The sequence below is a fragment of the Balaenoptera borealis genome (assembly GCF_965194805.1).
Source record: "Balaenoptera borealis genome assembly, chromosome: 1".
In the NCBI taxonomy this organism is placed as follows: Eukaryota; Metazoa; Chordata; class Mammalia; order Artiodactyla; family Balaenopteridae; genus Balaenoptera; species Balaenoptera borealis.
In genome coordinates this window covers 120,512,297-120,538,339 of record NC_138860.1, presented here as the reverse complement: position 1 = coordinate 120,538,339, position 26,043 = coordinate 120,512,297, and the positions used below count along the sequence as shown (strand labels likewise).

The 26,043-nt window shown below is 42.9% G+C and overlaps 1 protein-coding gene across 6 annotated transcripts in view; it reads left to right on the top strand.

Moving 5' to 3' along the window:
- Nucleotides 1-26,043, top strand: part of SAMD13 (sterile alpha motif domain containing 13) — a 65,386-nt gene extending 39,343 nt beyond the window's left edge. For 5 of the 6 annotated variants that reach the window (XM_082339505.1, XM_082339508.1, XM_082339507.1 and 2 more), the window contains exon 4: nt 8,856-26,043. In XM_082339505.1, the coding sequence (XP_082195631.1) occupies nt 8,856-8,999 (144 nt within the window). In that variant the 3' untranslated portion in view covers nt 9,000-26,043. Of the gene's footprint in view, nt 1-126 lie in introns of all 6 variants that reach the window. The other variant, XM_082339504.1, reaches the window with a different exon arrangement.

The following is a 26,043-nucleotide window of genomic DNA, read 5'->3' as shown; positions in this document are numbered from 1 at the left end:
ATTGTGGCTCACGGGCTCAGCTGCTCCGCGGCATGTGGGATCCTCCCAGACCAGGGCTCGAACCCGTGTCCCCTGCATTGGCAGGCAGATTCCCAACCACTGCGCCACCAGGGAAGCCCCCAAGAGGTCAGTTTTAAGACAGATGGAATGAGTACAGTTTGGGGCACGTTCAGTTTGAGAGCATGTAGGCATCTAGTGGATATATCTAGAAGACAGCTCAGGGGAAGGGCGAGGCCTAGAAAGAGAGACATGAGAGTCATCAGCAGTCATAGGAAGGGGTGGGGATGAGACAGGCATTTAAAAGGGGAAAAGAAAAAGGCCAAGGACAGCACCCTAGGGAGCACCCAGGTTTCAATTGTTAGGAGAAGAAAGGGAACTGGCAAAAGCATCTGAGAAATACTCAGTGTGAAAGGTTGTCTAGAAACCAATGAGGGGAAGAGTTTCAAAAAAAGTGAAATGATTAACAAGGTCAAATACCTCAAAAAGGTGAAGCCCAGTGGGGTCTGGCAATGACAGTGGAGTTTCATGGGAGCTGGGGCAGGGGAGAGGACTGGAAAGTGGAGGAGTCTTTCCTCCAAGTTGAGGAGTGAGTGGGAGGCAAGCGGAGGGGGCACCAGCAGCAGGAGGGTCGTGAAGACGTGAGAGCTCTTTCCTAAGAGAGGAGATGCTCAAACTTGTTTACATGCAGGAAAGTAGCCAGAAGAATTGGACAAGTTAAAAGTGAATGAAATTGAGAACAGTTCAGTGAAGCAAAATCCCTGAGGACAAGGAAAGGGATGAGATCAAAAGAGTGTGGAGAGGCAAGGATATGGAGAAATTTGAACCCTCATACATTGCTGGTAGGGATATAAAACGGTGTGGCCGCTATAGAAAACTGTTTGGCAGTTCTTCAAAAGGTTAAGCATAAAATGACCATATGACCCAGCAATTCCACACAAAAGAATTGAAAAGAGGGACTCAACCAGATACTTGTACACAAGTGTTCATTGTAGCATTATTCACAATAACAGAAAGGTGGAAACAACCCAAGTATCCATGAACAGATGAATGGATAAATAAAATGTGGTACCTAACATGCAATGGAATGTTATTCAGCCATAAGAAGGAGTGAAGTTCTGATACAAGCTATAAGATAGATGAACCTTGAAAAGATTATGCTCAGTGAAATAAGCCAGTCAAATAGTGTATGATTCCATTTATATGAGATATCTAAAATAGGCAAATTCATAGAGACACAAAGCAGATTAGAGGTTATCAAGGGCTAGTGGAGAGGAGGGAGTTATGGCTTCATGGGGTTTCTGTTTGGTGATGGAAGAGTTTAAAAAACAGTGGCAATAATTGTACAACATTGTGAATATCACTAATGCCACTGAATTGCACACTTACAAATAGTTATAATGGCCTATTTTATGTTATATATATTTTACTGCAATAAAATGTAATGTCAGGTAATATACATGAAGATTCAATTTGGTCAATATAAAAAAATATATTGGGGATTAATTCTGAGCAAGACAGGGACATCTTCCTCTGTCCTTCCTGTGCTCTGGGAGCATAGGTAATGGTGTGTGCAGATACAGCTGAGATGGCCCTTGTCCTAAGGGACATTCAGGGAGTTCCTGACAGTTTCTATTTTCTTTGCTAACCAAGAGGCAAGCTCCTCTGCTTGGAGTGGACAGGATGAGTAGAAGTTTAATAAGGAACTAGAGGAGAGCAGTGAAGGTTAAGAATGGCCACCTAGGGGAATGGGAGAGAGAGCTGAGCAACGGTAAATAAAAGAACTGTTGATGTATTCTCCTGACCCAGTCGAGACTGGTACACTGCACATGTTTAGTGTTCATCTTCTTGGTTTCTTGATTTTTTTCCCCCACTGCACCAGGTGTAGGAATCAGAGAAGTTGGATTGATTGCTAGACTGCTCCTGGATGGAGTGTTTATGGCACGGGCACAGTGGAGGGCTAATAGCCTAAGAGGGTGATTCAAGAGGGCATGTAAAAGAATGGTTCCAAGGGCCAACCAGGGGGTGCAGATTTGATACAAAAGAGGAGTCTGCAGGGGAGTCATTACCCTGGAGAAAGAGGAGTTGAAATGGAAAAGTGGGTATAATGGGAGGGAGGAGTGAGAGATAGACTAGGATATTGGACTTTCAGTGTGGCAGAGGTGGGACTCTTCTGGTTGATGACATTATAAGATTAGGTTCTAATAGGGAAGGTGAAGTTGTAGAAATGGTTGGTGTATCAGAGTAGACATCAACTGCTGTCACAAGTAGATGAAAATAGATATAATGGCTTAACTATAGTAGAAGTTTCTTAATATAAATAGTCCAAGGTGGTTGGTGGAGGTGTTCTGCTTCACTGTAATTCAAGGTCCCAGTCTGATGGGAGCTCTGTCATCTTCAGCTAGATGCTTTCAAAGATCACTTGGGCACTGACATTCAGTTGGTGTAAGGATAAAGCGCAAGAAGGAGTACACATGGGTGGTTTTATGGGCCAGGCTGGAGAGAGGTGCACGTCATCCCTTCTCGTGTCATTGGCCAGAATGTGGTCACACGGCCACACCGAATTGCAAGGAAGTCTGGGAGATGTGTAGTTGTGTGTCCTGGATAAAGAGCAGCTCTTGCTACACTTGAGCTTTAAAGCCATTCTTTAAAGCATTGGCTGATGCGACACTGCTACTTAGTCTATCTTTAAGTCCAGAGATAAATTTTAAAAAGACTAACTTTAAGAGATCAACTGAAACCATAGGTCAAAAAGAGTCATGTACCAAAATGTTCATTGCAGCTCTATTTACAATAGCCAGGACATGGAAGCAACCTAAATGTCCATTGACAGATGAATGGATAAAGAAGATGTGGCACATATATACAATGGAATATTACTCAGCCATAAAAAGAAATGAAATGGAGGTATTTGTAATGAGGTGGATGGAGTTAGAGTCTGTCATACAGAGTGAAGTAAGTCAGAAAGAGAAAAACAAATACAGTATGCTAACACATATATACGGAATCTAAGGAAAAAAAAAAAAAAAGGCCATGAAGAACCTAGTGGCAAGACGGGAATAAAGACACAGACCTACTAGAGAATGGACTTGAGGATATGGGGAGGGGGTGGGGTGAGATGTGACAGGGTAAGAGAGTGTCATGGACATATATACACTACCAAATGTAAAATAGATAGCTAGTGGGAAGCAGCCGCATAGCACAGGGAGATCAGCTCGGTGCTTTGTGACCACCTAGAGGGGTGGGATGGGGAGGGTGGGAGGGAGGGAGATGCAAGAGGGAAGAGAAATGGGAACATATTGTATATGTATAACTGATTCACTTTGTTATAAAGCAGAAGCTAACACACCATTGTAAGGCAATTATACTTCAATAAAGATGTTTTAAAAAAAAAAAAAAAAAAAAAGAGATCAACTGAAGTGAAGAAGCCTTATCTGACCATACATGGGAAGCCTTCACTTCTAATTCTGTTTCTTCAATCTATTCTTTCTTTCTTATCTAGGCAGAATTCTCTGTAACCTAGTTTCCTCATTTGATGACATGAGTTTCAATCTCTTTCCTTCATCAGAAATGTGTACGTGATTTTGTTGGAATAGAGCCCCTTTATCACCCATTTCGTGCCCACAGCAGATATCCACAGGGAGATACCCATTACATTACTGAAGGCATGAGCCCGCATAATAAGCCGAAATGGATTTTGTGTCTGATATAAATGCAAGACCCATGTTGCTTCCGATTGTTACTTTAACAAATGAGGTAAAGACTTCTTTTTGAGCCACACAGATAGTTTCTGTTAACAAGCTGCTCAGTGTTGGTTTTTAAACTAGGTGAAATCCCTCCAAGATGTATATTATCCACCCCAAATTTTCCACCAATAGGATTGCAAGGCAAGCAAAGCATCAGCTGATAGTCATTGGCTGATAGTGTTGAGCTCATAGTCACTCCACCCACAACGAGCTGCAGAGGTCAGGGAAGGGGTTGGGGCATTGTAGAGGATACCAGACCCAAATAGGAATTTCTCCCCCAGAAGAGCCTTTGTCCCAAGAATCATGTGATACGATTCAAAAGGTCTTGCTGTAGACTTGAGTAGTCCAACATCTTCCTTTCCGAAGTTACATGGAAATTCTTCAGAAACTAAACTCTGTGTCTCGGTGAGGAAAAGTCCTTTAAAGAAACATGGTGAATTACTACAAAGTACTGGGGATGCCACAAAATGCTTCCTCCTCTGATACTAAGAAGGCTTATCACCAGTTAGCTCTTCGGGTCCACCCAGACAAGAACCCAGAAAACCGGGAGGCAGCTGAGGAGAAGTTCAATCAAGTAGCAGAGGCCTATGCAGTCTTGTCTGGTGCTGAGAAACACAACAACTATGACAAGTCCAGAAGGAATTGCATCAAAAGGGAAAACAGAGGAGATGGCGGGAACAAGGACTACTTGAAGGGGGAACTGTGGTTCGAGAGGCCACACTGTGGCTTTCAAAATGTCTTTGAAGATAAAGAGCCCTTCTCAGGAGACTCTTTTCCCAGTGGCCGTGTGGGTAGGGCCAGGAGGTTCCACTCCTCCTTCTTTTATGTGACCCCCATACTGGACACAGGATTTTCCACTTTTGTATCCCTGGGCTCTGGACCAAATTCCCCTTCCTCTGCGACATTTGTACCTTTTGTAAGCAGTGGAATGGGAAACTTCAACCTGGTCACCACTTGTAGCCAGATAGTGAATGGCAAGGAAGTTGTTATAAAGAAAGTTCTAGAAAATATGAGGCGGAAGACTGAAGTGGGAAAAGAACGCCTGTTTCATCGGATTCCTCCACGCCACTGGTAAGGAGTTGCTGCCGTGTTCTTCCACGGGGAGACTTTGCTGTGAGGCTGGTGAGTCTGATGCTTATCAAAGACAGAACTGGAATCTGAGAGTGTGTTGAACTGGAATGGACAGGGGTCAGCTTAGTACAAATTTCTCATTTCACAGAGGGAGGGAATAATGGGCCAGATGCTCCACAGGAACTAGGAAGCAGCAGAGTTTGGCTTCCAGCCCAAGTCTTCTGATTCTAAATTGAGCCTTCTTTTCTCCTGTACTCTCTTTGGGACAGTAGAGGCCACCACAGATATGGCCTTCTGAGACATTTGCAGGGCCCTACCATTATAAATCCCACTGACTCCTCTTCCTGACTTCTTTTTCCTGCCCTACCTTGTTATTATCCATTGCCTCTTTCTTGATGGCCCTCTTTTTCTCTTCCTAGCCTCTTTCTCTTTGCTTCTTCTCTTCCCACCTCTTCTTTCTCCCCATTTCCAATGGACCATATCATAATTAAGCTTAATTGAAAGAGTCACCTATGTATTGTGACAACTTTACACCTATGTAAAGTTGTCAGAGAAAGAGTGAAAAGTAAATGGGTTAAGATTTTTTAAATATACTTTAAAAAATAGCTAGGATTTATCGACCGCTCAGTAGAAGTCAGGAATTCTACTTCATGTGTTATCTCAATGATCTTTTCAGCAGTGAGATACAGTAGCTACTTCCCGCACCCCCCACCCCATATAGATAAGGAAATGAGGCTTAGAGAGATTAAGTAACTAGCCCCAGGCCCCACCTAATAAGCAATAAGATAGTGTCTTACTCTGAAACACATGCTTATCTACTGAGCTATAACATCTACGGATTCTACTCATTTATTTTTAGATCTAGGGTCTTGGCCTCTTTGGAAATTTACACCTGTCATCTCTAAACCTTACTTCCATGCATGAGTACTTTCGGGAACTTAAGTAGGCAAGCATTTTGAGTATTATTGCCCAGCAGGCACTTGGCTTTTCTAACATGAAGACAGAAGACAGAAGCAATGTAAAAAGTTTCACTGAAACTAACAAACAATTATCCCTTAACACAGAAATGTAAACAAAATCCCAAGATGTGAATTATATTTTTGTTTTGAATTTTGGATTGTTAATGAAAAATCATGGGATTTTTTCGTTTGTTTGTTTAACTGGATCTGGTCACACTCCAACTCCTTCATTTATACACAGACTAGGCTCCAGAGAAGTGGTTCCTTGTGGAAAGTTACTGATGGAGTCTGCATTAAAACCTCTGTCTTCCAATTTCCAGTCTCACACGCATCCTAGTATACCATGCTGACTGGCAAAAGTTGGATTTCATTTGCCTTGCAAGCTTTTCTAGAAATTACATAACAAATGATTAGCTTTCTTAATCAAGGAACTTTCCTATGTTTGCGATTTTTATGAGACACATTTTTATGTAGTCTTTGAACTTTTTTAATCTCAGTGAATTTTCTGAACTTGAACAAGAATATTCCTGCATCCCTCTGGCAAAGGGTAGCTTTCAGGCAGGGGACATACTTCCAGAAAAGAAACAGAAGATGGATTTGGAATTGGAACACATCCCAGTTCTTTCAAAGCCTACACATTTCCGCTTAGTAGTCATTGAGAACGTCCTATATGTCAGACACGGTGCTAGGTGCCTGATATGAATTAATCATTTTTAACCTCCAAAATTCTTCAGGGGGTTATTTCCATTATACAAGTTTGGAAACTGAGGCTCAGGGAAGTTAAGTCCCTTACCCAGAGCCACAGAATAAGTTGTGGAGACAGGGTTCAGACTGCAGTTTGTTTGACCTGGAAGCTCCCATTTCCATTATGCCATCTCCACTCCCATTCATCTGAGCTGCCATAGTCATGGTTTAAGAGGAAAGTTTTGTTGTATATATGAATTATATTCATTTCAAAAATTTTTAAATGAGGAATTCCAGATGGAGCTTTCTTTTACCAACCCTCATCTGAGGTGAACGGCAGTGTAGCTACCAAACAAAGGAAAATCAAATTGGAGCATGAAACATGATTTTCCATTTTGTCTTAAATAAAATCCAAATTTCAGCATTTTTCACAGACGTACTTGGCTTTTGACAGAAATGCTGAGTTGTAGAAGGACTTTTTGCCAACAAAGATGTAAAAAAAAATTCATTTGCAGTTAGTCAAGGAAGTTTTCTTGTGCAGAAATGAAAGCAGTGGCATCTCCTCCTGGTCCCCGTTTAAAATATGTGGTAAGTTAAATATGAGCAAACAACAGCAAAGGAAAGATGGAGAGCAGGAAGGACTTTGCTGTTTTTTGAAGCAGCCTGAGTGAATCACTATTCATCTCAGCGTGTAAGATAGAGCATGAGCTTTGATGTAACCTGCGATTCAGATTCCTGTGACCTCACGATGCCTTCAGAGCTGCTGCGGTGGTTTCCAGGTGTCAGGGCTCCTCTCCAACTCTCATACTTGCAGGTTTTACTGATGGACAGTCTTTGGGATACTAGCTGCCTACATAGAAAAAGATACTTTAGGATTGAAAAGTCAATTCCTTTGTCCTTAAATAATTGTAAAATGAGGGCTGCGGTCTGTCCAGGAATACTGACGTGTGATTGTGTAACACAAAGGTCAGGGAGCACTTGCAAGGGTGGTATCTCATGAAATCCTGTCAAAACCCAATATCCCATATTATCAACCAAGGAGACAGAGGAGGAGGGGACTTGCCTAAGGTCACAAAGTGGGTGTTTCTTCAGCCCCTAGCCCGGCGCTGTATCTCCCACATACTCAGACATTCAGAGCACATCTTCCTCACAGCCTGGCAAAATACATGAGAGACTTTGGAGGAATGGCCCTCTTGGGGACAGTGTAGGAGGGAGTCACAGTTTTATGTAACTGCAGTTGCACACAGTGTCTCCTTGTCTGTCCATCAATGGGGGAGGTGGGTAAAATCATGAACAGCTGTGTCGAGGCTTACTGAGCATGCGCAGCTGGTCCATCTCTTGAACCCAGGTTTCCTAAGAACCAGCTCAGATTCTCCCCACAACAAACAATAACAAAAAGAAGGTGGTATTCGGCACTCTTCTCAGTGCATCCTTTCCAAAGGTTTTCAAACTATAGACTTTCTGTATTTGGGGTCCTTATCTCTTTCACGAGAAGCCCATTTTTATTTCATTCCAAAGGTTTGTAGTCTCCAGGGTACCTGGAGTGAAGTCTACCTGGTTGGGTACTTGAGAGGAGTGGGGAGTGGACTGAGAGGAGAATGGGGGGGGGGGGGATTTGTGGTGGGCACAGCTGTGCCCCTCGCTACCTTCTTTGGAATCTTGAGGCTCCACCGAGAGGAAGTGGGGTAGCATGAAAGTTGATATTCAGGTTGAGGCAGGATGGTTCTCCTTTTAAAGGACAGGAAAGAAGTTCACAGAGAGTAAGTCATTTTTCCAGTGCCCATTGTTATGATTGAAAAGGTTTCAGAAAACCCAAGGCTCTGGTCCCCATTGGTGCATCTAGACAGCACATATTTACTTCTAAGTGTCAAGAGAAACAGAAGTGAGTTATGAAAAGAACATCGGCTTTGGCTGTAGGCAGATGGGAGTTCAAATTCTGTGCCACCCTTTCCTAAATTCTTGGGCAGGCTAACCTCTTGCCTTGATTCTTGGTTTGCCTATAAAATTAAGATGGCAGTCCCTGCGTGTCCTAATTTATAGGGTTTGTTTTGGAATTAGACAAAAATTCTGCATAAACTTCAATAGATTTTACAAGTGGAAAGTGTCATTATTCCTTTCAGAAGGAACATCTTTGATCCTTCAGGGTACATACTCCAAGCTTGCTGTCAGTTTCTTAAGATGCAACATTTGTGATGTGATCTTGAAAACAAGATCAGCTATAGATTATATTTAACTCCAAAATAAATGTAAAAGATGGAAGATAAAACTAGAAGATTCCATTTTTGGCACTATTTAAAAAATAATGTTTTTAGCGTGGAGACAAGCAATATGACTTCTTCCTTTGACCTTCCTTTTTTTCTTCATTATCCTTGAGCTTTACCCTCTGCTTCCATTATAGGAAATTGATGGAAAATCCCTGCTACTGATGACAAGAAATGATGTGTTGACAGGACTTCAGTTAAAATTGGGGCCTGCTCTGAAAATCTATGAGTATCATGTAAAGCCTCTGCAGACAAAGCATTTAAAGAACAACTCTTCATAGTATAGTCAAATTGGGGTCTTGGACCTCAAAAAATACATAATGACATAATTTAGTTTCATGTGATGAAACTTTGTAAACAGAATACATACATGTGTATATGTAAAGAATTTCAATCAAATGAAACGTTATCCTATTGGATAGACTAGGCAATCCATCGGCTGACCTGAACTCAGCCAGGAGGAGCAAGGACATGTTGACAGGATGGTTTACCTTGTGGAGTTTGTCAAATAGAATGATTTTTGATGAGATTAGACAGCCCTCCCCACAAAGAGGATTTTCTTCATAGTTTGCTTTCCCAAATTCCTGAAAAAAGAATCGAATGGTATGAGCATCTTTCAGTTACAGATGTGGGGAGGTCAAAAGCAAGAACTTGGGGAGGGGGAGAAAAGAGAAAGGGATTGTGCCCCCCTTGAATTCCTCTGCTCCTTAGAGCTTGTGTTATTTGGATGGAATTGCCGACACCCTTTTTTGTAGAGGGTCCTCCACTTGACCTTATTAAGGTTTCACTGGGATATGCTGCGATGTTTGAAACGGACATGCATCATGGCCCCTTCAGGAGCAGACTGTAGCTCTGAAAAGAGAAAACTCTGTTGTATTTTGGGGACATCCATCCATCTTCAGCTAGCTTTCATGGGGGTAATGGTATTTTCTGCATAGATCTGCTTTTAAATTGGTTCTTTGTTTCTGAAGAAAGCATTTTTTTTTTCACTTTATGGTTTGTATTTATAATAATTTGTTTCTGAAGAAATTTGCCAAGAGTTATAGATTGAAAAGCCTTGTTACTAGTACAGAATATTTTTATATATATATTCCTTCATGATGGTGTAATATTTTTTTAATTGCTCTGATGCTTTGTTTGATTTCCAATTTGAGTACTTGTTTTTAAGAACTTGAAAAAGTGGGCTTGCTACATCTCTGTTCAAAGAGACATTTGTTCAATCTCTGTGTGTCAATGCCTTGTTGAATTGGTGCTTTGTGGTCACAATAAAGCATTGCTTCAGTTTATTCCCAGTGTATTTATTTTTGATCTTTTCAGTTTGGTTGCCTCTTCGGTTGGGCTTAAGGATTAAGGTAACTCCTTGAAACCATGGAGAGAAAGTTAAGCCTTCTTTAAAAAATAAACGTTAGATATCGAAAACATATAAATCTATATGTAGATTTATCGTCTTTATGAACTGAATTGTCTATTAGGCCTTATTCCTTACCCCCATCCAACAACAAAGTTTAGGTGTAATTTTAGCCAAAGTTTTTTTTTTTTTTTTTTTTTTTTTGCTGTAGCCCAGTGGGGGAAGGGGTGTTGTGGGGTTTTTTTTGAAATTCTGATGAAAGCTTTGGACCCTCCATCCAGATGAAAGCTCATATTCCCACGTACAAAACTTTGCAGAGTTGATGGACTCCCCAGAGTTCCCTCTTTCCCCTCCTCAAGTTAATAGTCCTTATTTTAGAGAGTGTTATAATTCAGTCCCCTATGGAGATATTTTCTCTAAAGAAAAGAAAGTCTAAGAAGATGAGAGTGAAAAGAAACAGAGGAAATGGTATAGTGAGTGGGGTTCAGAAATGTATTCCAAATTAATTCACATTTTTCCCCAACTAGGGATTGATCCCGGCAGTGAAAGTGCGGCGTCCTAACCACTGGACTGCCAGGGAATTCCCTGAAACTTAAGTAATGCTTTGTTTTGCATAAGTGGGAGAAGGATTTGCAAAAGAGACATTCTCCATCCCCAAGTTTTCACAGTCTACAAAACACATAAGACCAAAAGGCAGAATATAGTAAAGTACTGCGAGGTGTGATAGTGGTAAAACATGAGGACTACACCTGCTGGAGACCTGGGTTGGAAAGAAGGGACAGAAGATCATACAGAAAGAAGATGGAAGGAAGAACTTAAGCTCTCTGAAGGAGTTTTCCACAAGTGAAATAGTGACGATGTTTGAGCCCTCTCTACTTCAAAAGGATAGCATGAGGGATGTCCGAGCCCTGCTTCTGTGCATCTCCCTGATTCCTTCTGTATTCGTTTGGAAAAGATTTGGCTGTGAATGATAAAAAAAAATTGCCTCCCTCACTACCCTGCCAGGTAATGTAAACAAAACAGAAGCTTGCTTTTCTTTATGTAAATGTCCAGGTAGAGGGGCTAAGGATGGTAAGGCCCTCCATGATGTTAGGGAAATAAGTTCCTCCTATCTTTTTGCTCCATCATGCAGCTATTCATTCCCAGAATCATTTCACAGCCCAAGATGGCTGCTTCAGCTCTCACCATCACCACTTGAATTCCAACTAGTGGGAAGAAGAAAAGAGAAAAGGAACATACCTCCTTCCTTTAAGAACACTTCCAAGGAATTGTAGTAAGAAGTAGTATTACTTCCTCTTATCTTTTGCTATCCAAAATTCAGTCACATTCCCATATCTAAGCTGCAAGGGAGGCTTGTTTCTTAGAACCGATGGGCCCAACTAAAATTCAGAAGTCCCATTATTCTGTAGACAAAGAAAAAGGGGTATTAGGGGACAACTTCCTGTTACCACTGTCAGCCGGCTGTTGAACACTTGGAGAAAATGACACTGAAAGTGTGTATTTTTCTCTATGTATCTTCTCTATGTATTGTATTTTTCTCTAGATTTGAACTTGGGCTCACATTCCCTTCAGTCTCTGGATATTTTTTATCACAGTCACCTTTCACAGCTGTTAGAAGCCTTGTTCACTACCCCCAACCTAACTCAACTAAGCTTTAGACCTGGACTACTCTATAAATGCTTGTCAGAAAAAAAAAAAAAAGGAGAGGAATTTATCTTAATTGAAAAGCAAACTGAAAAAAAATCAAATCATTCCTCAGTCTCTGTTGACAGCTTTCAGGCAAAATTAGCAAATTAAAGATAGTCTGCCTTTCTTATACCCAGAATAAAGGCCTCTGACAGGCAGGCCTGAGTGCCTTGGCAATATCTGAAGGTGCTTTCCTCCCTCCCTCCTTCCCCCACCCCATCCAGGGAAAAGCAGTGTGATCAAAATAGGCCATAGAGAGAGGCTGGAAGTACTTGAAATTCAGCAGGTAGTCAGCCTTTGTCTCCAGACAGCTGTAAAACCAGAGATGTCTGATTTCTTTTCAGATCACACTGGATTTCTATTAATGTGATCTGGGTCTGCAACAAACAGCAAAAACGCATGCTACATAAGGAAGCAATTCATGAGTATAAGTGGGAATGAGCTTGCCTTGATGCCAATATATTTTATGTGAAAACTGTTTAATGATGAATTTGATTATTCTCAACCAGAGGGGCAGACAGGATATCGGAATCACGAGGGATTTTAAAAAGTAATTGCCACTCCACCTCCCCTCCCCACATTTGAACCTCAGATCCAGACTCTACAAAGGACATTTAATGAATTGATTTATAGGCAAGGTCACAAACTGGTTGCTTTTCAGTAGAATCTAAGCTGACGTGTTTTCCTTTGGCCAGTGAAGTATGTGTATGTTTTTACAACTACATCTGTGTTCTTCTAGGTGAGGCCGAAAGCTCCAATTTATTACAGTCTCTTTACTTCCCTAATATCTTGCAACCAGCAGCTGCGCCCTTTTACACTAACTGGACTCTGATCTAAAACAAAGAACACACACAAAGAGCCTCCTTAGAGTAAGTTAATTCAGGAACTAGAAATTGCATGTAGATTTAGCTGAAAAGAAAACATGCTGGCATATTGCGTTGGAATGTGCAGCAGGCTTAAGCATCATTTTTTGATACCTAATGGACAGGATGACAATGAAAAAGAGACCAGTTGGTAGCAGTCTCTTCATTTTGTCCTCGACAAATATCCTATGTGAGCAGGAATTTGTCCCTCTGAGCTTAGCATCCACTGTCAGAGGCACACAATGTCCTTCTATTGCATTAGTGAAATATATCTTTGAAGGAATTTAATTTGAAAAAGTCTAATGACCTGGAGTTGCCCAACCGCTCCCATATTTAGAGGCCGAATGCAAAAAGTCCTTGCTGATGGTGATCCATCTGTCTTTGACGGTCATTACAAATGAGATCTGCAGGGGTCAGGTCTGGGCACAGAGCCATTAAGTGTTTTCTGTAATGATTTGCAAGATGAAGTTAAATGTTCAAATACCTGACTGCTATAGGACTGATATGCCTCTTAGAAAAAAACTTGTTAATTCTGCTTCTAAACCAGGAACAGAATCTACAAGAAGGAGAGAGCGTGCCATGGGTGCATTAATGAGCAGCTTGTTAGCTTCATGCTGTAGCTCTGTAGGCAATTAAGTATTTTGTGTACCATTTCTGGCCAGTACAGGCAGTTCTATACAGAGAGAAAGAGATTAAAATGATCACATCCAGGCTCATTTGGTGACTGTGGCTGCCGTGTCTCTGTGAACCTCAAGAAAATAGTGTCTAGTCTAACACAGGGGCAGAATAATGGAGGACCCTGTGAGTAAAGCAAGAGCAGTTTTTGGCTACCCACAATAGGTAGCTGGGTTGATGTCTCTCTACCTTAGTTGGACCGGGTGTTCCTGTTTACAGTTGTCTTTAGGGAGAAATCACAAAAGCTGGGGATGCCAGGCAATCTCCAAATAAAAAGTATGTCCTTCTTCCACAGAATAAGTAAAGTGGATTATACTCTATTTTTGTATACTGGGAAATAGACAATTTGAAAATAAGACTATAAAATTTATCAGAATATAAATGTATTTTGAGGAAAGCGCAGTAAAACTCTTCAAGCAACCAGCAGTTCCTGCCTTTAAGAATGAATGTTTGGGGCTTCAGAATGTTTGGTGGCGCAGTGGTTGAGAATCCGCCTGACAAGGCAGGGGACACGGGTTCGATCCCTGGTCTGGGAAGATCCCACATGCCGCGGAGCAACTAAGCCCCGTGCACTACAACTACTGAGCCTGTGCTCTAGAGCCCGCGAGCCACAACTACGGAGCCTGCGTGCCTAGAGCCCGTGCTCCGCAACAAGAGAAGCCACCGCAATGAGAAGCCCGCGCACCGCAACGAAGAGTAGCCCGCACTCGTGGCAACTGGAGAAACCCCGCACGCAGCAATGAAAACCCAACACAGCCAAAAATAAATAAATAAAATAAATAAATTTATAAAAAAAAAAAAAAATGAATGTTCGGGCCAGTATCCTCTCTGCTGTGCCAGAACCCAGTGACACCAATTGAAAAGCACTGTGGTACAATGGTGGAAGCACTGGGGCTGCTCCAGATAATTCTGAGCGTGAATCCAGCCCCATCATTGACTTGACATGGGAACTTGGGTAAGTTGTACGGCTCCTCTTAGCCTCAGGTACCTCATCTATTCTCTAGTGCAGATAGAGAGAGCAAAGCAGCACTAGCCTGGCACTGTCCAGTAAAAATATAAACATGAGCCACATATGCAATTTAAATTTTCCTAGTAGTCACATTTTAAAAAGTGAAAGGAAACAGGAGAATATATTTAACCCAGTATATCCAAAATATTACCATTTTCCACATGTAATCAATATAAAACTTATTAATGATGTTCTTTACAATCGTTTCTTCAGGTCTTCAAAATCCACTGTGTATTTTATACTTACAGTACATCTCAGGACAGACAGCTCCAGTGTATCAGTTAGGATTAGTTTGTTGACAACCCAAATAACAGTGACTGAGACAAGACAGAATTTCTCTACAGTATATATGAGGTCTCAAGGTAAGCAGATAAGAGTTGGTATGGCTACTCCATAATCATTGGGTCCCAGTCTTCTAGAATTTTGCTCTACCATCCTCAACACATAGCTTCCTATGTGGTCCATGATGGCTGCTTAAGCTTCAGTATCACAATTGTATCCTAGCCAAGAAGGAGGAGGAGGAGGAGAGAAAGATACCTGTTATGAGAAGTTGCATACAGCATTTCCACTTGCATCTCTTTAACCAGAACTTAGTCATTTGGCCATACCTAGCTTCCAGGAAGGCTGGGAAATCTAGTCTTTCTTTCAGGCAGCCAGGTATTCAGCTAAACAAGGACAGGAGGATGGATACTAGGGGGAAGCTAGCAATCCTTCCATAGTACCAGATTCTCATAAGGTTGATGGAGGATTGATTGAGAGTACATTGTACAGTCATTAGTATTACATGACGAGTGCTTTAAAGTGTGATTTTATTACTATGATCTCACTATATTTTAAACCCAGCCCAGTCCCAGAATTAACAAACACATGCTAAACTCCAATACTGTTCATCTGATGCACCCTAATGTTACTGAAATATAAAATAATTACTTTCTTAGGTCCTTGGATATTGGGTGGTTCTAGATGCTTTATCTTCATAAAGGCACATAAAAGGAAAAAACTTGCATAATTTAAGCTCCATGAAAAATTGTTATGCTGAGTTAAGGGAAATGTGCTCAGCAAAATGTATATAAGCTTTTATTGGTCCCCAAAGACGTAGAGAAGTTAGTTTGAGGCATTTGGTGCATTCTAAATACATCCTCTTCCTAATCCAAAATGAACATTCAATGACATTCAAAATGGTTTTGTGAGACAAAGGAAAGCGAGACCTCTGATACCTTTGTGATTTTAATGAAGGCGTGTGGGTCAATAATAAACAGCAAAAAAATTTTTTTAATAAAATTTTAAAAACTCTCAGTAGATCTGCATTAATTTGAGCCAATTAGGTTGACATCAGTTTGTCTAATTGTCTATTTGGGCTGATTTTATAACAAATTTTTAATGCTAACGTGACTTCTCCCAGCCACCAGAATGTCTGTAGGCTATTCATCAGCCTTCTGTATGGTGTGCATGTACAATGCAGAGTAAGTTAACACTGGCCTAATCCACACATAGTTAAAAGGGAAAACTGGAGCTTTGAATCCACAGAAGAGGAAGGGAACACTGGACTAGGGGTCAGGAGACCTGTGTTCTAGTCCTGGATCCACTGCCGACTTATCTATATAAGACCTTGTACAAGCCTCTTAACCTCTCTTGCTTCAACTGCCTCCCAAGTAAAATAAAAGGTTCAACTAGAAGTTTATTTCAGCACTCAATGTCTTTGATTTTCTAAGAATCCAATTATTTGACTTATATGTGTCACTGCTTTTCTTCCATCATTCAATTAAAACTCACAGCATTGTCATGTTTTACAATGTCATTTCCCCTTCATAAATGTCCTATGGTTTCAGTCTGATTATGATTCTCTCTTGGCTGTGTAGTGGGCTGGAAACAGCTGCCTTTCTTGAGAATTGTCAAATTTGCTTATTGTACAACCCCATAGCTTTCAGTTTAAACTACTCGCACTTTAAACCCATGGTGGAAGTATCTCCTCTCTATGAATAGGACCTCTACACAAACAGAGTCTAGAGTTGAGGGGATGGGAAAGCACAAACTTCCCAAGTGGGTCACTAGGATGATGGTAAGTGGGGCCATTTCTATTTTTACACTTTGTTTACAAGATCCACGTGTTCTACTTTTGGGAGGCATAGCACCATATAAGAATCAAGTGTTTAGGGAATGTACTACATCCTGGGGGATGATACCCCATCATCACATAGTTCATCCCCAACCTGGAGCCCCAGTTATGCCTTTAAAAAACCACTCCATCACTATCAGGCCAGCAGCTTCTGGATGGTGCAGTATGTGCTAGGACAAGTGGATCATACGGTCATTTACAAACTGCCACATCTCCTTTAAAATAGGCATTTTGGTCCCTTAGTCTGAGTAATGTTATGCAAGATTAATGTGTAAGCCCTTGGACAGTGCTGCTGGCTGAGCCTCCATTGGCAGGAAAGGGAAACATATCCAAAATATATATCAATTCTAGTTAAGATGAGTCACTGCTCCTTTCAGAGTGAAAAGAATCTATGTATTCAATTTGCTGCCAAGTAGCTGATTAGTCTTCTCAAGGATTTGTGCCATAAAGATCTCACTTGATATTGGTATCTACCACTAGAAAGTTGGATATTTGTTAGCAACAGTTATGATCAGTACTGGAAAGCAGGATTCCATGCTTTTGGGTCCATGCAGAGCCCCCGTCCCTGCCACCATGACTACTCTATTCATGAGCTCATTGTGCCAGCACTGGGATTGCCAATGACAGAGGCCTACTGACATCAACTGGCCAAGTCATTCTGTCTACTTGATTGGCCAGTGCCTCCTCCATGGTTGATGCCCTTTGGTAGATATTATGCAATACAAAAATATTCACATTTAATGACCACTCCTACAGAGACTTGTGCCCAGGTTTTAACTTAAAAGAGAATTTATTACCTACATTTCCTGAGAAGAGGGGTCATGCCATGCCATGCAGGGCCACAATGGAAACATCAGGTTTTGGTTAGGAGGCAGAAGCAGAAGCTAGGGGAAAGCCTAGGTTTTGTTGGGGTAACCGCTGGAAAGACAAGGCAGGGCAGAGTAAATAGTTTAAGGTTGGATGGTTTGAATAATTGCAGCAGGCTTTGGGGGCATAGGGGCTATCTCTAGCTCTCTGGTTCCTGGCCTTGGGTTGGCATAGGGCAAGGGAAGTATTGGTTTGGTGTTTGATTGTTCAATAAGAAGGTGGTTGACTTGCATATGAGAGGCATGCTGTCAAGTAAGTTGTTTTCTCTCTTTAGGTACTAGCTATCTGTGGGAGGAGCAATCTCTCCCTGGGTCTTTAAGGCCCCCAAGATGTCAAAACATAAAATACAGAAAATTGGGCTCCCCTGGTGGCACAGTGGTTAAGAATCTGCCTGCCAATGCAGGTGACACGGGTTTGAGCCCTGGTCTGGGAGGATCCCACATGCCGCGGAGCGACTAAGCCCGTGAGCCACAACCACTGAGCCTGCGCGTCTGGAGCCTGTGCTCCGCAACAAGAGAGGCCGCGACAGTGAGAGGCCCGCGCACCGCGATGAAGAGTGGCCCCTGCTCGCCGCAACTAGAGAAAGCCCTCGCACAGAAACGAAGACCCAACACAGCCAAAAAAAAAAAAAAAAATACAGAAAATTAAAAACATGATTAATATACACAGATCCATTCACAAGCCTCTTTTTTTCTCCCCAGTCTTCCAGTCTTTCTCATTTCAGAATCCTTACCAACCAATCAGGGCATTTGCCACTGCCCATGAGTTTATATATATTATCTAAAACCACTTTTTCCCCCCAAAGTAGATGAACCTTTGGGGCATTTCCTGAAGCTTTATTCGTTAGAAGGATTTCCCATCACCACTGTCATAAGAAGAGTGTGGGTCTTAAAGCCATGAGAGGTGCTGAAGCAGTGGTGTATGACATGGAGGTTGGGGCCATATGCCTTTCTTGTGTCCTGTAGCCCTACTTGTGCCTAATCCTGGATCTATCACCTCATTCTTACAATGGATTGCTGCTAGGCTGCCAGACTGTAATACTTGATAGGTTTGATAGAAACCAGCTCCACCACAGAATCCCTTGCTTTCCCTTAGTCAGACATTTGTCTTTACCAAGACCCAATAACACACTGGGAGCTATTTTTCAAATGGTCAATAATTCTCTGCTACAGACAATATACACTTCCTCTAGAATCCTAGGAGTCTATCTTGTAATTTTCCTGCTGGGACTTACCATAAATCCCATATCTTCCACAATCAGAGACACCTTTAACAGCACAGGCTCTGCTGATTCATATGGCCCAAGTAGCAGGAATATTTGTACCCAGCCTGGACCTGCTGCAGAGCCTGTTACTGCTCTGGGCCCACACAAAACTGGAAGCCCTCTTTGTCACTCAATAAATGGGTTGGATGAATATTCCCATTGGGATATCCCAGTGGAACATGATGCCTCTGAAACCTGAAGAGACTACTAAGCACAGTGTTTTCTTCTTCAAGGTAGAAAATTTGAAATGCAGTAATGTGTCCTTTATTTTGGAAGGGATGTCCTGGAATGCCCAAGACTAGGGATCAAAAACATTTTCTATATAGGGCCAGAGTAAATATTTCAGGCTTTGTGGGCCAAACAGCCTGTTATAACTACCCAACTCTGCCATTGTAGCACAAAAGCCACCACGACAATATATAAGCAAATGGGCATGACTGTGTTCCAGTTAAAACGTACAAAAATAGGTGGTGGGACAGATTTGCCCTAGACCACTGGACTCCTAAAAACTTCACTAATATGGTAGGCCTGTGATGGGTTCCTCTACCATTCTCCAGAGAACAAATGTCACTTTTGCTCTTCCAGTCCAATTAACATGATATTATGGACACAATGGACCAATGTGATGTTCTGAGGAATGTCCAGATGGTCCAGGTCACATATACAAATAGCAAGAGAGTTCACGTAGTCCTAGGGCAAAGCCATAAATGTATACAATGAGCCATCCCATGCAAATGGAAACCACTTCTTTTCGTCCTTGATTGAGTCTGATAGGTTTTATCCCAACAGCACCCTCAGTATCAAGTCCCATGTATAATCCTCCAGCTCCTGTATATACTGATTGAGTCTTTGCCACTCTTTTGGCCTATAGTCCCTTTCCTCCTGTAGCAGGCCCAGCATGTCTCTGGGTAGTGTATGATGTGAATTGATCCTATTTATAGGTCTGGTAGCCAGGAGGGGAGGTGGGGATACATCTCAAGGGGGCACGTGTTTCCTTGCCAGGCAGAAGCCTCTGCATTGTCTTCAGGCAAGGAGTGCAGTGCTAGCTTTTAACAGGGAGGATTAGGTCACTTCTGAAGGTCCAGAGAGTTGAGGGAGATCTAAGGATTCAAGATTTCAGATGCATCAGTCAGGACCCTAACCTTGGGGTGGCAGACCTGTCAGGGTTGAAAACTCAATCTTTCTTGGAGCTCTGCTTTTCTTAGTTAAGTCCTGGGCCCAGTCCTAACTTTTTCTGCCATCTGGCTGTATCAGCAACATCTGAGATATTGCCCCTGCCAGTATATTCCTGGCCTCTAGTATCACATCCCAATTCAACTCTGGTAAAAGTTGTAACAATGGCATGACTACAACATTCCAGGGGCTCATTGCCAGCTGGCCAATGGGTGGCCCAGCTCCTAAAATTCCATTTTACAGACCCATTCCTATACCCTGGTATCACAGATAGTCTTGCCCATGAAACACATAGTGAGACTCTGAGATTTTCATGCAGGATGTTTAGTGAGGAGTGCTCTCCAGAACAATGCCTGTGAGCAGACAGGGAAGCAGGATTGGGCAGAGGGAGAATTTGAACTATGATGCAGTTGCTGAAGCCTCAGCCAATCAGGAGCTATGGAGCTGGAATGCCCCTGATGGGTTGTCCCAATTGAGGGAAGAGGATCAAGATTTTGTATCTCCCACATTGACCAGCACTGGATATGAGCTGCTCCCGGGGAGTGGCTGTAAACTTGGGTGAGACAACCTCCTTCAGCCAAGGGCAATTCCTGCAGAGGGAGCCAACTATAGGCCATCAGAGACCAACACTTCTGCCATCTGAGTGCTTTTGTCCCAAGGGAGACCTGGGTGGGTAATATACCACAGCATCTTTAATAGGAGCTTTATCACCCATTTTGTGTCCATGGGGGAACCATTACCACACACTGGAGACAGCAGAGCAAAAGATGGCATGAGCCCGAGTTGCCAAATCAATCCTGGATAGCTTATCTCTAAACTTAATAAGAAGGCCTTTCCGTTTAAGACACTGTAAGGTATTCAGTTGCTGGCAACCAAAAGCATTCTAACCTGTGCATGCATTATCTCAGTTAATCCTCAGTTACTCTGAAGTAGGTATTATTACTCCCATTTCAAAATTAGAGAATTAAAGTTAGGGTAACTTCTCCAAGGTCGTACAGCTTAGAAATTGGTGGAGCCTAGTCTAAAATGTCACACTATCTAAATCCAAAGTCCATGCTCTTTTCCATTTTAAAAACATCTATGTGATCAAACTGGGAAGGGGATGTGACATCCCCAGATCTGAAAGGAACAGTAGCCTGTGTCTAGCTAAAGATTCAATATTTACCAGAAGAGCTGCCCTCAGGAAGCTTACTGTTCCCTGAGTGGTGGCTCCAAAATCCTATGTCTACATCCTAATTGCCGGAACCTATAAGTGTGACCTTATGTGGAAAAAAGGTCTTTGTAGTGGTCATTAAGTTAAGGATCTTGAGATGATGAGAACACGTTGGGTTGTCTGTGTGGGCCCTAAATCCAATGACAAGTGTCCTTATAAAGGTCAAACAGTGGAGACTGACAGAAGAGGTGATGTGATTATGAAGGCAGAGCTTGCAGTGATGCAGCCTCAACCAAGGAATCCCTAAAGGTACCCAAAGCTAAAAGAGTAAGGTCCATCTCCTCTTAGCACCTTTAGATAGCACAACCCTGCCAACACCTTGATTTCGGACTTCAGGTCTCCGGAACAGTAAGGGAATAAATTTCTATTGTTATGCACACCACCAAGTTTGTGTTACTTTGTTACAGTAGCCTCAGTAAATTAATACATCTGCGACCATTCTTTTATTCTAAACACACTTATATCCTTTCTCATATAAAGGTAATCAGTATGCCTTTCTTCTACATTTGGTTGAATATATTCCTTATGTGGCAAATTTCTAATGGAATCCTTTATACTTTAAAGACAGAGTGTAAACTTTTTCCTTAGCAGATGTTGAGCATCTGTAGAGATGTGAATGAATGTTTTGCTGAGAAGAAGGTCCATAGCCATTATATTTACAATAGGGTCTCCATAGGATCCAAAGAACGTTAAGAATTTCTGAGAAAGAGTTGGGCAAATGGAAGAATGAGAGGCACCTGAGCTCTGGGAGAAGCAAGAACAAAGACTATAAAAAATAAAAGATGAAGATTCCAGTATTTGGAAGCAGGAATAACCCAGTGTGTCTGGTTGGAAGACTGGAAATCCATGTCTTTAGAAGTAAGTTTTGGTTTCCTCATACATGCAGGTGAGGAAGCAGGAGTTACAAAGGTTTTATAAAGGAGACTACAAAACGAGAAGTCCAGACAGCCCCAAGTCCAAAGGAAAGAGAGTGCTTTCTCTGAATAGAGGGTTAGGAGGTTAGAGAAATTCAGATTTCTGTAGTTGAATCTAGCAGGTGATTGAAAAGGGTATATTCCATTTCAATGACAAAGTAAAGTGTTGTCTCAAGAGTTATTTCTATTATATTGGGGGGGAAAAGGGAGAAAAAGCAGGTTACTAAGAGTAAAGAATGGTATGAACTTAAGTCTAACTGTAAAAAGGAAGGGAAGGGACATTTTCTGAGCCTGTCTCTATGAAAACCTGTGAGATGAGATTAAGAGGATTTGGAATAAGTCTTAGCCAGAATCTTGGCTGCCAAAACCCCAAGCCCCATGTGACAGCTGCTCCACCGTGTACCGTGCAGACTGCCTCCCAGGTAGTGAATGGGCTAGAATCGCCTGCTTTATTCCTCTATGAAAGGACTTGAGGTGTTGGGCTAAACATGGGGAGATGAGAGGGAAAAGTGCTGTGAGAGCAGCTCTGATTCCCAGAAAATTGGAATAGCGGCCATGTGACCTTCCATCACGAAATTACAGTGTTTTGATACAAATTACCTCCCAGGTGTTTGCAGTTCAGGACAGCCTGCTTCCCCCCCAGTGCTGAGAGGAGGTGAAACAGGAAGCCTGGTTTTCTGCATATAATGTACAATTCTAACCACAAGAAGACATCCATCGGGCTGCACCCTGCAGGCCTGCAAGCCTTGTAATTGCCCGGCCTTGAGACTGAGGAAAGAGCCCAGAGACAGTGACAGAGGCGTCAGTGGCTTATTGGATAGGGGGTCTTACACGTCCAAAACAAAGGGTCCACCGCGTCCGGCAGACGGCAGGCAGGACATGGCAACAATCTTCACTTCTTGGGGGAGAAGGAGGCTACCATTTATAGGGGGAATTGACTTCAGGTTGGCTCATCAGTTACCTGGGAAACCAGCAGCTGGGGCAGGGGGCAAGCATGTAGGCAGTTACTGATCAAGCCCTATGATTCAGAGGATTGGATGGTCACGGGAGTGACGCAGGGACTGGCTGAGCAGGGGACGCACAGAGAGCAAGAGAAGAGCCATCTGGAGGGGCTGACCACACGCCATCCCCACGCACCCTGCATGGCCCTAACCATCTGGGTCTGCCCCTCTTCCGCAGTGCCCCTGGGGCCAGGTGTGTAGAGGGGCACTGCAACCCGACGCCGCAAATGCAGCACACACACCAGCAGCTAAGGAGTATCCGCAGGAAGCCTGGCGCTTATGTCGGGTGTCCATGAAGTCCAGAGGGGGACGACGACAGCATCTCACTGTCAACCCAGCAGTCAGACTTGTTTTCAGTGAGGCCACCACTGCTGCCCAGTAGGAACAGATCCCCCCCTCCGCTCAGACCAGGGACGAAATGTGAGATGTTTAACAGGCACAATACCGGGAAGATCATGGCCGTTCAGCGAACTACAAGGAGTAACAGCGTTCTAGATAACACCACCCCTGCCTGTGGTCTGGTCCTGGCTGGCAGCACCATCCCGCCTGTCCGCCCTCAGCGCCCACAGCCGGTGCTGAGGCCGGGAGAGGCGGCGTAACAACAGACCACAGGGTTAACACAGCGGTGCCTTTCTCAGTAGGGCCCGGATTAATCACCTCAGTAGTCTTGGCTGGGGCCAGGCAGAAGACAGGTGAAACCTACAAGTCCCTTCCTAATCCTGTTGCCCACAGGGCAGCAAACTCAAACCACCGGGGGCTTACCTGCCAGTGCCAGGGCCTTTCCGTAGTGGCTTCCCCTGGGCATAGATCCTGTGGCCAGGGCAGAAGCGAGTTGTTGTCCTGACCAATAGCTGGCGGTGGTCCTTCCATGGTCAACAGTTGAACTTGGACGATGTGGGCTAGTTGCCTCCGGGTTGACGTGGCGTAGGCACTGGGACGATTGCTCCTGGGGTGTGTCCATGTGTTGGGAGCCTCAATTGTTGTTAAAGTCGCCCATTCCTCCTTTCGATCAGCCCGGCAGTGGTGGGGTCTTAAGGCAGGTGGAAACGCCAGTGTATGGTGTTTTTATCAGCCCATTTCTGAACTTCATGGCCAGTAAAGTGGGTTCCTTGGTCACTCTCAATGTCCATGGGCATCCTGCATAGCGTGCATAGCTGTTCTAGACCACAAAATGTGGTTTTCCTTGTTGATGACTCGGGTAGGCCTTTTGTAATGTCTCCCACCTGTTGTAAGGCACTGTAGGCCGCACATGGCTGCTGTTCCATCACACTGTATCCTGGCTCTGCCCCCTTCCAGAGCTGGGGCCAGAAGTCCAAGGGCACCTATTATTTTGCCATTGCCACAAGCCCCAACCAAACCCTTCCAGGTAACTGGCCACGTCCATTTCACAAGCCTGTCCCTGAGTTAATAACCCTAAAGCCTGTGTCAATGGCTTATTGTTTCGGGGTGGTGGGCTGGGGCTATGTTTGTCTTACCCGACCAGATAACACCCAATTATTTGACAGATAATCCAGGTGCTTGTGTTTTGTCTGTATTCACCAGCCACCCCCATGCAGTCAGATGAGCCACAGACACAGGGCTGCTATTTTTAAACTGGAAAAAGACTCTAAGGTTAATGGAATATCATCAGTATAATCGGAGAGAAAGACATGGTGCTCAGCTGCCACAGGACCCCACATGCTAGTGGACGGCCACCTCTGGGGTACCCCCTCAACTTTCCATTCCCAGTCCTTAGTTCCTGACATCTTGGTGCTCACAGGAGTCTCCTTGGCCTCTTGGCTGACTCGCCAATTGTTGGGCTGCATCAGCAGGACTGCAAGCCTTGTAGTTGCCCAGGCTTGAGACCAAAGAAAGAGCCCAGCGACAGAGACAGAGACATCAATGGCTTATTGGACAGGAGATCTTACACGTCCAAAACAAAGGGTCCTGGAGCAGCACCCTACCATGTCTGGCAGATGGCAGACAGAACATGGCAGCAATCCTCACTACTTGGGGGAGGAGAAGGCTACCATTTATAGGGGGAATTGACGTCAGGTTGGCTCATCAGTTACCAGGGAAACCAGCAGCTGGGGCAGGGGGCAAGCACATAGGCAGTTACTGATTAAGCCCTATGATTCAGAGGATTGGATAGTCATGTGAGTGAAGCAGGGACTGGTAGAGCAGGGGATGCACAGAGAGCAAGAGAACAGCCATCTTGAGTGGCCTGACCATACAACATCCTTCACAAAACAGTAACCTGGTCCTTGAAATTTTCACAGACTACAGGCTTTCCTGCCACACACCTAGGATATAATTTCGAATAGCTCATTTGCAACTCATTACAATAAACGTTTTAAGAACTCAGGAGAAGCAAAATGCATATATGTATAAAATAAGCCACAATTTCTAAGAATTCTGCTCTTCTTCTCTGAAACAAATACAGTGTTTCTAAAATTTATATGACCTAAAAATATCGAATAAAAAGGGCCTAATTAAGTTTTTTTGTTTTTTTGTTAGGAAAAATCATGTTAGATTCTAAATTCCTCTTTGCAGAGAATTATCAAATCAGCAGAGGAATAAAATGTACTAGCCATTTGGCCATGCAAGTTACATGATGTAGAAGCACATTTTGTAACATGAGTAGTCAATATAGCACAAAACATTCCTTATCACATTACTTCATCCTTCTTATCTCATGTTCTTTGCAAGTAGGCAGCAGCTTGAGAATGGCCTGTGGCACCTTCTACGGTTTGCTGCTCTCAGACCTCCCATCTCTCATCTCACCCATAAAGTCCAATGATGACTTTCCATGTAGGTCTAACAACAAATGAAAAGAAGGCAGGATTTTTCATTTAACAAACACAGAAATTTCTATGTGTCAGTCATAAATACTACCATTGCTCTTTACAAACATTAATTCTTTTAATCCTCAAAAAAACCTATGAGGTAGGTTCTATTTTCATCTCCATTTTACAGATGAGGAATCTTGTCATAGAGCTAGTAAGAGATGGGGCCAGGATTTAAATGAGATTGTGCAATCAAACACGGCACCATACCGCCTTAAGTAGTAGTATCATAAAGGTAAATGCAGAATTATCAAACAATACTAACTACTCTTAGGTAAGTATTTATTAAAAATGGAGACAAAAAGTTTAAATAAATAGAGATTTTTAAATGGAGGAAGGTTATCTAGAATGTTCACGTACACAAGTTTTTG